Source organism: Staurois parvus, unplaced genomic scaffold (genome assembly GCF_062004578.1).
Source record: "Staurois parvus isolate SC_StPar_1 unplaced genomic scaffold, SC_StPar_1.0 ptg002046l, whole genome shotgun sequence".
NCBI classification, from domain to species: Eukaryota; Metazoa; Chordata; class Amphibia; order Anura; family Ranidae; genus Staurois; species Staurois parvus.
Window position 1 is genome coordinate 310,076 of NW_028319842.1, and position 12,284 is coordinate 322,359.

The 12,284-nt window shown below is 44.8% G+C and overlaps 1 protein-coding gene across 1 annotated transcript in view; it reads left to right on the forward strand.

Annotated features, from left to right (window-relative positions):
• The window catches only part of LOC149432926 (uncharacterized), a 123,695-nt gene that overhangs the window by 16,091 nt on the left and 95,320 nt on the right, over positions 1–12,284 (forward strand). Inside the window, exons 2-5 of the mRNA XM_089664801.1 lie at positions 109–201; positions 3,674–3,757; positions 5,656–5,829; positions 8,437–8,585. Coding sequence (XP_089520927.1) covers positions 109–201; positions 3,674–3,757; positions 5,656–5,829; positions 8,437–8,585 — 500 coding nt within the window. The remainder of the gene's footprint in view (positions 1–108; positions 202–3,673; positions 3,758–5,655; positions 5,830–8,436; positions 8,586–12,284) is intronic.

A 12,284-nucleotide genomic window follows, 5' to 3' on the forward strand; every position in this document is an offset into this window, starting at 1 on the left:
TGAGACAACATAAATATTCCGGTGGCTGATTTGCTTTTCCAACCCACTACATTCTGGAATCTTCTACATAACATTAGTTTAATCATTGTTCATGCTTGTTCCTTCCAGGTCAGCCAGGAGGAGCTCCTGATGATCCTGAAGAAGGTCAAAGACAAAGAAATAGGCATTGACGAAGCAATCATGCTGGCTAACGACAATAAGGTTAGTACATGGGTTATACCAGATACCAGCACCTGTGGGGGAGGGGGAAAGGGGATTTGACTTGCAGTCCCTGACAGTGTGAAAGCCCCCACAAGGGACTGAGCTTTGTTCTGCGCGAACCAGAAACGTATTGTGAAGTGGGAGGAAAGTCCCTATCTTTGCCTAAAATCAGGCTTACCTGAAGGTACAACGAATATCTCCAATATGTGTACCGTTTAGGAAATATTGACGTCGGCAATAGCCGATGACGTCACCCACGCATGCGCAGCGACACTCTGCATTCAGGGCACACAGTAGGCCACTAAATGCAGAGCGCCGTGCAGCGGAGGGACTGACGTCATCATGGCATGGTGCGGAATTCACCCCGGTTTCTGTGACCCACATAAAAATCACACCCCGTTCATGCGAACCGCTTTGGGTGTGTATGTCAACGACACCCAAAGTTGGTTCGTGAACCACGGAGTCATGTGCAGAATTGGATCGCGTGGGTGTGAACGCCCATGCAATCTGATTCTGGTTCGGACAAAAAAAAAAAAAAAAAGGGTCCTGCACAACTTTGGAATGGATGTGGTGCAATTTGAGCCATACAAACTGGGGGGAGCCAGGAGTGCCGGCGGGGGACCCGAGAAGAGGAGGATGGGTGCTGCTCTGTACAAAGCCACTGCACTGCAGGTAAGTATGACATGCTTGTTACTTTTTTTCATTCCCTTTAATATCACTTTAATACAAAAAAAAAAAAACCTTTTATCATCTAATACAGGGAGCTGTGACTGTGCTGCTCTACAGCAAACCAGAAGCTGTTCAACTTCTCTCTCTCTCTCTTCATATGACCTGTTAGTGTGTCAGCTTCCGCTTGTGCTATTGAACTCTGTAAACATCTGACTTTTTTTTTTTTCAAAACAGCTGCTAAGAATAGACAGGTAAACCCGAAAGGGGAAAAAAAAACCTACTTTAGACTATTTTTAATTAAAAGGTATTGTCTGAGAAGACAGACCAGAAGCTGTTTGGCTTCGGACTGTCTCTCTCTGATTGCCCCTTCATATGATATGTCAGGGTGTATATTTTGGCTTGTGTTATTGAACTGTGGCTTTTTTTCAACACAGCAGCAAAGAATAGACAGGTAATCCTTACAAAGAGCCCGGGGTTCCACCTGCTGGCTGCATGTGAAAATGCACAATATTCCCAACCAATATTTTATCCTTCCCCGGCTAAGAAATCGATAACCCCAAGAAGAACATATATACAAAACCACTTTGGACTCCCTTTAATTAAAAGGGGATCATCTTACATGGCAGACGTGATGTCAGCGGTCACATGACCCGCCATTGCGAGCGTCCTATTATCGCACAAGGAACGCGCAGTAATGGGAAACTCATAATGCATAAAGCAGAAACGTTTCGCGCACAATCTCATCTATCTGCTTGTCTTCTCCGCATACAAAATATCAGACGTAGCGGCGGCAAAATAAATCACTGCGTACAGCCAGCCTTGTTCGGGGCCAAGAGGTGACGCAAATATCTGAGAAACGACTGCGGCGAAAATACATCTTCAGCCGCCATAACGCTGTACCACCAGAACGACCTTTATTATCGAAATCTTTTTCTGAGAATTGCCGGCTGGTGAAAGGTTATCAGCTATCATATCCCAAATAACTTTCACATAAAAGGAAGACTCCGGCTTTGCTAGCAGAGTAAAAAAAAAAAAAAACTTCTGCAGAAGCGATTTTGTAACACGATGTTATTGAACGTTACCTTTCCACATCTTACCTATAGAATTGTCTACATAGATATAATTGCTGCTCACTGAAGACCTGCCCCCCTTGTAATTGGCTCAAGGCCCCCCAGGGAAGTCGGTACAGAGCTTGAGTTTGAAGGGCAGACATCCCCTGCAATGTCTTCCAGGGAATGCTATAGGGATAGTCCGAAGGTGGGATTGTATGTCTCTTTCCCAGGGATGTCCAGAGCTGTGAAGGTGAGTGTCCTCTCTCTCTTGATGGGGGAGTGGCTTGTGTATGGGGGGCAGTGGTAGTGGAAAGCTCTCTCAGGTGGGGGGCAGGGGGGTGATGGTCAATGTCAGACTCTCTCCATGGGGGGGGGGGGTGGTGTTGATTGGTGTCAGGCTCTTTCTACGAAAGGGGGGGGGGGGGGGAGTTGGTCGGCCAATTTTGGTGTTGCCTAGGGCAGCACAATACTTAAATACACCACTGGCTACGGGAGCTCATATTGCTGAAAATGTGAATGTTGGTTCTGATAGAAAGGTGTCAGAACACACAGAGCATCCCAGTTCGCTGTGTGTGGGGCCGTGTAGTCCCAGACCAGTCAGGGTGCCCATGCTGACCTGTGTCCACCCCCAATGGAGAGCCTACAATGGGCACGTGAGCCTCAGAACTGGACCATGGAGCAATGGAAGAAGGTGGCCTGGCCCTGGTCTGATGAATTAAAAAAGGGTTTGAGGAGCACGACCACAAGTTTGAAGTGTTGACTTGTCCCCCCAAAAGTCTGATCCATAGAGGCCACACCTCCCAACTTACAGGACGTAAAGAATTTGCTACTGTTGGCTTAGTGCCAGAAACCATAGCGTACCTTCAGAGGTCTAGTGGAGGCCAAGCCTTGAAGGGTCAGGTCTTTGTAGGTGGCAAAGGGGGGACCTACGCAGTATTAGTTGGGTGGTCATAATATTACAGCTGACCCGTGTACATATGTTGCACACACTCACACATATACACATACACTGTAAAAAGTCTTTCATGCAAGACTCGGGGGCATCTAAATCTCCTTTACCGAACAGAGGTGACTTTGCGGCGGCTTACAGGTGATTTTTGGATCAGTAGTTCTTGTCTTTCTCATAAAACAACAGAAATTTAATCTGTGATGCTGTAAGACTGTACGTGTCGGCAGCTGACCTCCCTCGGTCTCCTCTGTACAGCGATTGTGTCTCGGAGCAGCTCATTTAAGAGCTTAGTACCATAGCGTACCTTCAGAGGTCTAGTGGAGGCCAAGCCTTGAAGGGTCAGGGCTTTGTAGGTGGCAAAGGGGGGACCTATGCAGTATCATTTGGGTGGTTACAATGTTACAGCTGATCGGTGTATATATACGTTGCACACACACGTTGTAAAAAGTCTTTCATGCAAGACTCAAGGACATCTAAATCTCCTTTACCGAACAGAGGTGACCTTGCAGCGGCTTATAGGTGATTTTTGGATCAGTAGTTCTCGTCTTTCTCATAAAACAACAGAAATTTCATCTGTGATGCTGTAAGATTGTACGTGTCGGCAGCTGACCTCTCTCGGTCTCCTCCGTACGGCGGTTGTGTCTCGGTGCAGCTCATTTAAGTGCACCAGAACGGGGCGTAATCGCGGAGATGAGACCTGGCTGCGCTTCCATTCATAAACTATTCATCAGCCCCCCGGTAGGGCATTGTGTAAGGAGAACCGACGCTTGCAGCCTGTCAACCCATCTCATTCTCTCCCCAGGACCCGGCCGACCGCAGACCGCCGCCGCAGCAAAACTTCACCGTCTACAAGTACAGGTACAGGTGGCAGAAGAGGATTTTGCAGGTAACTTCTTGGACTTTACCAGACGGTGTGGCTACTTTCTCCCATCACCCTTCCTTCCTCCCTGGCAGGCTGTTAAAGATTAAAAATTCAAACCCTATAAATTATAGACTCGCTCTATCAGAGGCAGCAAGTAAAGAGCACCGGTCGTCGCTAGTAGAAAGCAGAATAGGACCGAGAAGCCCTTTTGTAGCTTAAGTTGCTCACAGTTATGTAGATAGATACAGATATGTAAACCCAAAAAACAAAAAAATATTGCAGCCGACTAGTTTTTTTTAGATTGTTGTGGCTGCTTTAGTTTTCTAACAGAATTTTTGTCAAGTACAGAAAATACATGTTGATCCTGCCAGGAATGAGGTGTCCTTGTCACTGCCCATCAGCTGAACTGAAATCACAAAGAAAGCTATCTTCCTCCTCAAGCGCTTAAATGCACCTATACTTCACTTTGCTTTTATGGCTCCAACAACTGTCCAGGTTGCCATGTACCATCTGTTCACAGGCTGGGGAACCCTCTAAGCACAGCAGGAGTAAGTAGCCCTGGAGAGGTGGAGATCTACCTGAACAACATGGAGGAGCTTAAAGATCACCAAGATGGAGAAAACTTTTTGTAGACCCTGGGTGCCGGCGCCTCCAGGCCCTTTAAGGGGTTTTAGGTGTCGGGAGTGGGGTTTGTGATCATTTGACCGCCAGGATTGGTTGTCACAGCGGTCACATGATCGAAAAGCTCCCGCCGGTAACTGCAAGGCCCCATTAGGTATGGAAGGTTTGAAAAGTTCAGGGGTCAGTAGTAAGTTCCATAGAGCTCAGAGGTCAGTACTATATTGTGCAGAGATCAGTAGTAAGTTCCATAGAGCTCAGAGGTCAGTACTATATTGTGCAGAGATCAGTAGTAAGTAACGCAGAGTTCAGGGGTCAGTAGTGTGTAACTCAAAGTGAAGGGGTCAGGTGTAGGAAGCACAGTTCAGAAGTCAGTAGCATGTAACCCAGAGTGCTGAGGTCAGTAGTAAGTAACTCAGAGTTCAGAGGTCGGTAATATGTAATACAGAGTGCTGAGGTCAGTAGTAACACAGAGTTCAGGTGTTAGTAATATACAACACAGAATGCTGAGGTCAGTAGTAAGTAACACAGAAGTCAGGGGTCAGTAGTATCTAACTCAAAGGTCAGAAGTAAGCAACATATAGTTCAGAGGCAAGAAGTATGTCACTCAGAATACAGGGGTCAGTAGTAAGTAAGGCACAGTTCAGAGGTTAGTAATAAACAACACAAAGTGCAGGGGTCAGGAGTAATTTTTGCAGAGTGACAGGTCAGTAGTTTGCGCAGAGCAGTAGAGTTCAGAGGTCAGTAGTGTGTGACACACAGTGCAAGGTTCAGGAGCAAGTAAAGCACAGTGCAGAGGTCAGTAGTAAGTAATGCAGACTTCCACACTACAAATCCCCCCTCCTTCTATAAAATTCACTCACCAGAACTTAGATTCATCTGGAAAAGTGAAGGAAGTCCTCCATGGTCTCCCCTTACACATCAGGGCCAAGGAGGAGTCTATCACGTCCCTCAGCTCTGCAATGCCTATTGGTACTCTGACCTAAGGTTTCGTAGGCGGCAGGCAGGGTTTGGAGCAACATAGTGAGGCTGCAATCTACAAGTCACATTGTTGTGATTAACAAGCAGATTGTGAATGACCAAACGTTAACAACCCCCCGTTGTACAGTAATAGATTTGCATGATCATTTTTCCAAAGTAGAAACTATGCAAGGAGGCTACTTGCTAAAAGTCTGACTATTCTGTAAAGCAAGATGCATGTCTAAGAAAAGTGAGCCCATAGAGTCATCCATGGCTTGTATAGTTATAGAGGTCTTGGTCAAGAAGATGGAATGTTCTTTTAAGTTTCACATCCCCTCTTTCAGATTGATTTCTACAGCGAGACAATATTCAACATTGAAAAGGGAACCCTGAAGAAGCAGTTTCCATTCTCACAGGTGAAGACCTGCGAGGACCTGGAGGGCCTGAGGTTTGTCATTGAGTTCTTTGGCCACCCAAAATATGAGCTTGAAGCTGCCAGCACGGAGGACAAACAAAAGGTGAGCAGAGGTCTTCAACCACTATATTTTTGGATGGACCTTCAGGGTGGCTTGTGAACTCTATGTTTTTCAGATTCCTATGGCTGCTGAGTAGCATTCTTCTTGGAGCCAGCACCTTTAGGTATCATGTTGCATGTTTAGATGACCTTTACTGTGAGATCCCAAAAACCAAAAGGTGGAAATAGTGACCATAGATTCCTAGTTGTGCTTGGCATCCAACTCTACCACTTTCCATACTTTTCTGTTGGTCGCTACATCTTCCGTTTGAACCTGTTCACCAAGAGGAAGCTGTGGTGACTATTTGTGATATGGGTGTAATGGATCTGAGAGTATGTAATGATCATCAAAAATTGGAAGCGGGCAAGATAATAATGGGGAGACTCCCACAAGTGTCAAAAGGTGTGGTAAACTAATAAGATAACATTTTTTGAACTATGTTAGATGTTGGGGCTCGCTCCTCAGCTGGGCTGTATACGTCTATTGACACAAAGCATGGCTCAGCCCCAACCCCTGTTCCTTCCCCCCAGGATCTGATTGACAGCAGCAGGAGCCAATGGCTCCTGCTGCTGTCTCTGTGAGCAGAAACCGAGGAGAGAACCACTGCAGATGGCTAGAACAATGGATCAAAATCAGGCTCAGGTAAGTATACAGAGGGGGGTGAGGGACCAATACAAATATAGGGACTTTGTTTTACCTTAATCCAGGGAAAGCCTTTAGAACCAATGTAAGCGTTAGGGTTTGTATAGAGGGGAGGAATAGGTGTTAGGGTTTGAGTGGTGGGGAAGACTAAATGAATGGGGTTAAATAGAAGGAAAGATTGAGTATTAGGGTTTGGGAAGAAAATGGATTTAGTGTAAGTGTTTAAGTAGAAGGAAGGATTCTATGTAAGTGTCTGAGTAGAGAGGAGAATTAAGTTTTAAGGTTTGATTCAGAAGGGAAGATTAAGTGTTAGGAATTAACGAGGGGGAGGATTACATTTAAAGTTTTATTAAAGTAAGGATTAAATTCTAAGGTTTGAGCAGGGGGAGGATTAAATTTTAGGGTTTGTATACAGGGGAAATTAAGTGTTAGGGTTTGAGTGGTGAGGAGGATTAAATGTATGGGATTGAGTAAAAGGGAGGATTAGGTGTAAGGGCTCAGGTAAAGAGAAGTGTTAGGGTTTGAGTAGAGGGGAGGATTAGGTGTTAGGGTTTGAGTAGAGGGGATGATTAGGTGTTAGGGTTTGAGTAGAGGGGAGGATTAGGTGTTAGGGTTTGAGTAGAGGGGAGGATTAGGTGTTAGGGTTTGAGTAGAGCGGAGGATTAGGTGTTAGGGTTTGAGCAGCGGGGAGGATTAAGTGTTAGGGCTTGAGAAGAGCAGAGGATTAGGTGTTAGGGTTTGAGAAGAGGATTAGGTGTTAGGGTTTGAGTAGAGGGGATGATTAGGTGTTAGGGTTTGAGTAGAGGGGAGGATTAGGTGTTAGGGTTTGAGTAGAGGGGAGGATTAGGTGTTAGGGTTTGAGTAGAGGGGATGATTAGGTGTTAGGGTTTGAGTAGAGGGGAAGATTAGGTGTTAGGGTTTGAGTAGAGGGGAAGATTAGGTGTTAGGGTTTGAGTAGAGCGGAGGATTAGGTGTTAGGGTTTGAGTAGAGGGGAGGATTAGGTGTTAGGGTTTGAGTAGAGGGGATGATTAGGTGTTAGGGTTTGAGTAGAGGGGAAGATTAGGTGTTAGGGTTTGAGTAGAGGGGAGGATTAAGTTTTAGGGTTTGAGTAGAGTGAAGGATTAGGTGTTAGGGTTTGAGTAGAGTGAAGGATTAGGTGTTAGGGTTTGAGTAGAGTGGAGGATTAGATGTTAGGGTTTGAGTAAAGAAGAGGATTAAGTGTTAGGATTTGAGTAGAGTGGAGGATTAAGTGCTAGGGTTCCCGTAAAGCGGAGGATTAGGTGTTAGGGTTTGAGTAGAGGGGAGGATTAGGTGTTAGGGTTTGAGTAGAGGGGAGGATTAGGTGTTTGGGTTTGAGTAGAGGGGAGGATTAGGTGTTAGGGTTTGAGTAGAGGGGAGGATTAGGTGTTAGGGTTTGAGTAGAGGGGAGGATTAGGTGTTTGGGTTTGAGTAGAGGGGAGGATTAGGTGTTAGGGTTTGAGTAGAGGGGAGGATTAGGTGTTAGGGTTTGAGTAGAGGGGAGGATTAGGTGTTAGGGTTTGAGTAGAGGGGAGGATTAGGTGTTAGGGTTTGAGTAGAGGGGAGGATTAGGTGTTAGGGTTTGAGTAGAGGGGAGGATTAGGTGTTAGGGTTTGAGTAGAGGGGAGGATTAGGTGTTAGGGTTTGAGTAGAGGGGAGGATTAGGTGTTAGGGTTTGAGTAGAGGGGAGGATTAGGTGTTAGGGTTTGAGTAGAGGGGAGGATTAGGTGTTAGGGTTCCAGTAAAGGGGAGGATTAGGTGTTAGGGTTTGAGTAGAGTGGAGGATTAATTTTTAGGGTTTGGTTAGAAGGGAGGATTAGGTGTTATCAGGTGACTGACCCTACCAATGTCTAGCTATAACCAAGATAACAGTTTTCTAAGGACTGGACTTTTAACTGCTTTAATTTACAATTTCTAAACTAAATATGACATATTCTGTTTTGATTCAGATCCTTGGGATTATGAATGAAATTCTGCAAGCACGGAGTAATGGCAACACATCTATCATAAAGTCATTTATCAAGAAGAACGAATATTCAGATGTCATCCTTGATGGACTGCTGGAGCTTTATGATGAACCGACTGACAGATGGGTGAAGTATGGAAGACATCTACATTCTAATTTGCACATAGGACAAGGGGCCAATCCACCAAAAAAAGTATATTTCAGTTACACGTGGAGTCTGGTGAGCCACTTATCACCTGAGGGTAAAGACAATGCTCCTCTATAATTTACAGCAATGTTTCTGCCCCCAGCCATTCTCCATCTTCCTGCTGGATTCTGCATAATATAATAATACAAACACATTATCCCTGGGAGATAAAGGCTTTCTGAACCAACAAAGCGCTTAACTAACCCTGTGTTACAATGACTGCGAGTTACTGCTGTTTAGCTCCTTCCAGTGTCACATCACTACGTGTCCGTGTAGCTACCGTCAGATTTGTAGCCGTAACAAATCCTGAGAGTTTCGGGAGCCCATTTACTGGCACAGAGCATGGTCCATGAGCTACTGGTACCCTGATCTTACAGGAACCTTAAAATGAATCCAAGTAAAAATAAAAATAAAACAGAAAAAGTAGAAAAGGAGGAAAGCAAAGTATGGTATGAAAAGAAAGTAGGAAAGAAAAGCATAGGAGGGAAGGATGGAGGAAGGAAGGAGGAAGGAAGGAAAGGATGGAGGAAGGAAGGAAAGGAGGGAGGGAAGGAAGGAAAGGAAGGAGGAAGGAAAGGGAGGAAAGGAAAGGAAGGAAGGAGGGAAAAGGGAGGGAGGAAGGATGGAGGAAGGAAGAGAAGGAGGGAAGGAGGGAGGAAGGAAGGGAAGGAGGGAGGAAGGAAGGGAAGGAGGGAGGAAGGAAGGGAAGGAGGGAGGGAAGGAGGGAGGAAGGGAGGGAAGGAGGGAGGAAGGAAGGGAAGGAGAGAAGGAGGGAGGAAGGAAGGGAGGAAGGAAGGGAGGAAGGAAGGGAAGGAGGGAGGGAAGGGAGGAGGAAGGAGGAAGGAAAGGGAAGGGAAGGAGGGAGGGAGGAAGGAAAGGGAAGGAGGGAGGAAGGAAGGGAGGGAGGAAGAAAAGAAGGGAGGAATGGAGGGAGGGAGGGAGGAATGGAGGGAGGGAGCAAGAAAGGGAGGGAGGAAGAAATGGAGGGAGGAAGGAAAGAAGGGAGGGAGGAAGGAAAGAAGGAAGGGAGGGAGGCAGGAAGGGAGGAAGGGAGGGAAGAAGGAAGGGAGGGAAGAAGGAAGGGAGAGAGGGAAGAAAGGGAGGGAGGGAGGGAGGGAGGGAGGAAGGGAGGAAGGAAGGAAGGAAGGGAGGGAGGAATGAAGGAAGGAAGGAAGGGAGGAAGGAAGGGAGGAATGAAGGGAGGGAGGGAGGAATGAAGGGAGGGAGGAATGAAGGGAGGGAGGGAGGAATGAAGGGAGGGAAGGAGGAATGAAGGGAGGGAGGGAGGGAGGGAGGGATGAAGAGAGGGAGGAATGAAGAGAGGGAGGAATGAAGAGAGGGAGGAATGAAGGGAGGGAGGGAGGAATGAAGGGAGGGAGGGAGGAATGAAGGGAGGGAGGAAGGGAGGGAGGGAAAGAAAAAGAGTGGGAAAGGGAAAGGAAAAAAAGCAACAAAAAAAAAGAAAGGAAAGGAGAAGAGAGAAAAAGAGTGTAAAAGGAGAGGAGGGGAAAGGTAAGGAGAAAAGGAAGTAGGAAAAGGAAAGAGAAACAAAGAGAAAAAGGAAAGGAGAGAAAGAGAAGAAAAAGAAGAGAATGCAAAGCATTAAATGTAAAGGAAGGGAAAGGAAAGTTAAAGGCATAAGGGTGATAATATAAGGAAAAGAAAAGGAACCAAAAAAGAAAGAAAAGGAGGGGGGTGGAAGGGAAATGTAAGGGAGAGGAAAGAGAAAAAAGCAAAGGAAAGAAGAAGAAAAAGAAAAGGACAGGGGAAAGAAAAGAGAGGAAAAAACGAAAAGAAAAAGTAAAGGACAGGAAGGTAAGGAAAGGAAAAAAAAGAGAAAGAGAAAGGAAAGGAACAAAAAAAAATAAAGAAAAGGAAAAGAGAGGAGAAAGTAGAAAGAGAGAGAGAGAAGGAGGAAGGGAAAGGAAGACAGAAACTAAAAAGAGGAAAGGGGAAGCAAAAATGGAGGTAGGGAAAGGAAATGGAGGTAAGAAAGAAAAAAGAAACAAAAAAGGAAAATGAAATGGAATGGAAAGAAAAGGAAGGTAAGGCAAGCAAACAGAGAAGTAAAAATAGAAAGGCAAGGAAAGGAAAGGGGAAAGGGAGGTAAGGTTGGAAAAGAGAAGAGAAAATGAAGAGGAAAGGGAAGGGAAAAGGAAATGGAGAAGAGAGAAAAAGGAGAAGGAAAAGGAAGAGGCAGAGGAAAAGGAAAAAAAAAGAAGAAAAAAAGAAGAGGAAAAAGGCAAGGAAAGATGAGGAAAAGCAAAAGGAAAGAAAAGGAAAAAGAAAGCAAAAGGGAGGTAAGGAAAGGAAAGCAGAAAGGAAAGAGGAAAGAAAACAGAAAGGAATGAAGAGGATAGGTACATATAAAAGGTACAGATATGAAAAAAGAAAGGCATGAAGAGGATAGATACAGATAAAAAGTTACAGATGTGAAAAATGAAAAAAGGAAGAGGAAAAAAGGAAGGGAAAGGGAATGAAAGGAGAAAGAAAAATTAAAGAAAAGGGGAAATAGGAAAAACTAAAGAAAGATAAGGGAACAGAAAGGAAAAAAAGAGGAAAGAAAACAAAAGAGAAGGTGTATAGAAAATCAGAAAAGTAACAATGTTTGTGTGGAAGGAAGAGATTGATTGCGCGGTTCTCTCTGTACAGACAAAATGCCAGTTGGAATTAGAAAGGTAGGTGTAGTCAGACCCAGAAATAACAATTTAACAGCAAAACACATTTTTTCCTGAAAACAATGCGATTTCATGACTCCGGCACACGGTGTTGGGCGATCTCCTCCCGTCACATTCAGTTTAGGTTGGCTGGACATTGATGATGTGTAATTACCGATGGTAAAACAAGTTCTGATTACGGCTCGGGGGACAAATCTCATTCTTAGAATGAAAACAGCGGCATAAAATATTCATCAAGTTTTTGTTTCTCTGGGCGAAAAACGGTCTGTGAATTAATGACTTTACAGAATCACCACCAAAGTTGCACATGTTACATTTATCACTCAATTAACAATAGCGGAGATAGTATAGACTAATTAAACATGCAGGGCTGGGATTGTGACCTTGTGGTTCCCAGCACACAAAAAAAGCCTTTCATTTTGGTCTCCCTAATGGACAGTAAAAATAGAAATAATTAAAACCACTTCTAATTGTTCCCTGTAGACAGGACATGGAATTATCTCATCATATTGTACAGCAACCGAGAACTTCCAGAGCAGAGCGTGGTTATAGGAAGAACAGCATATGTAATGAGGCAATGAGACTTCTAATTGAAAGATTACATTTTGTTATTTTGGCCCATTGTCATACAGGGCACACAGCTGCAGAATGCAGGGCTCAATGAGGCTCCGACATCTCACAAACTTCATAAAGCAAAATAGGAGAATGCAAAAAATGTGTTAAAAAAAAAAAAATTAAATAGACGTAAATGATAAATTCATCACTGAAGATACACCATAGTCATATATTCAAAAACAGTCATATCACTGAGAATATGGGCTGTCATTCACTAGAGAGCAGGGACATCACTGAGAATATGGGCTGTCATTCACTAGAGAGCAGGGACATCACTGAGAATGCAGCCCATCCATTCACTAGAGAGCAGGGACATCACTGAGAATATGGGCTGTCATTCACTAGAGAGCA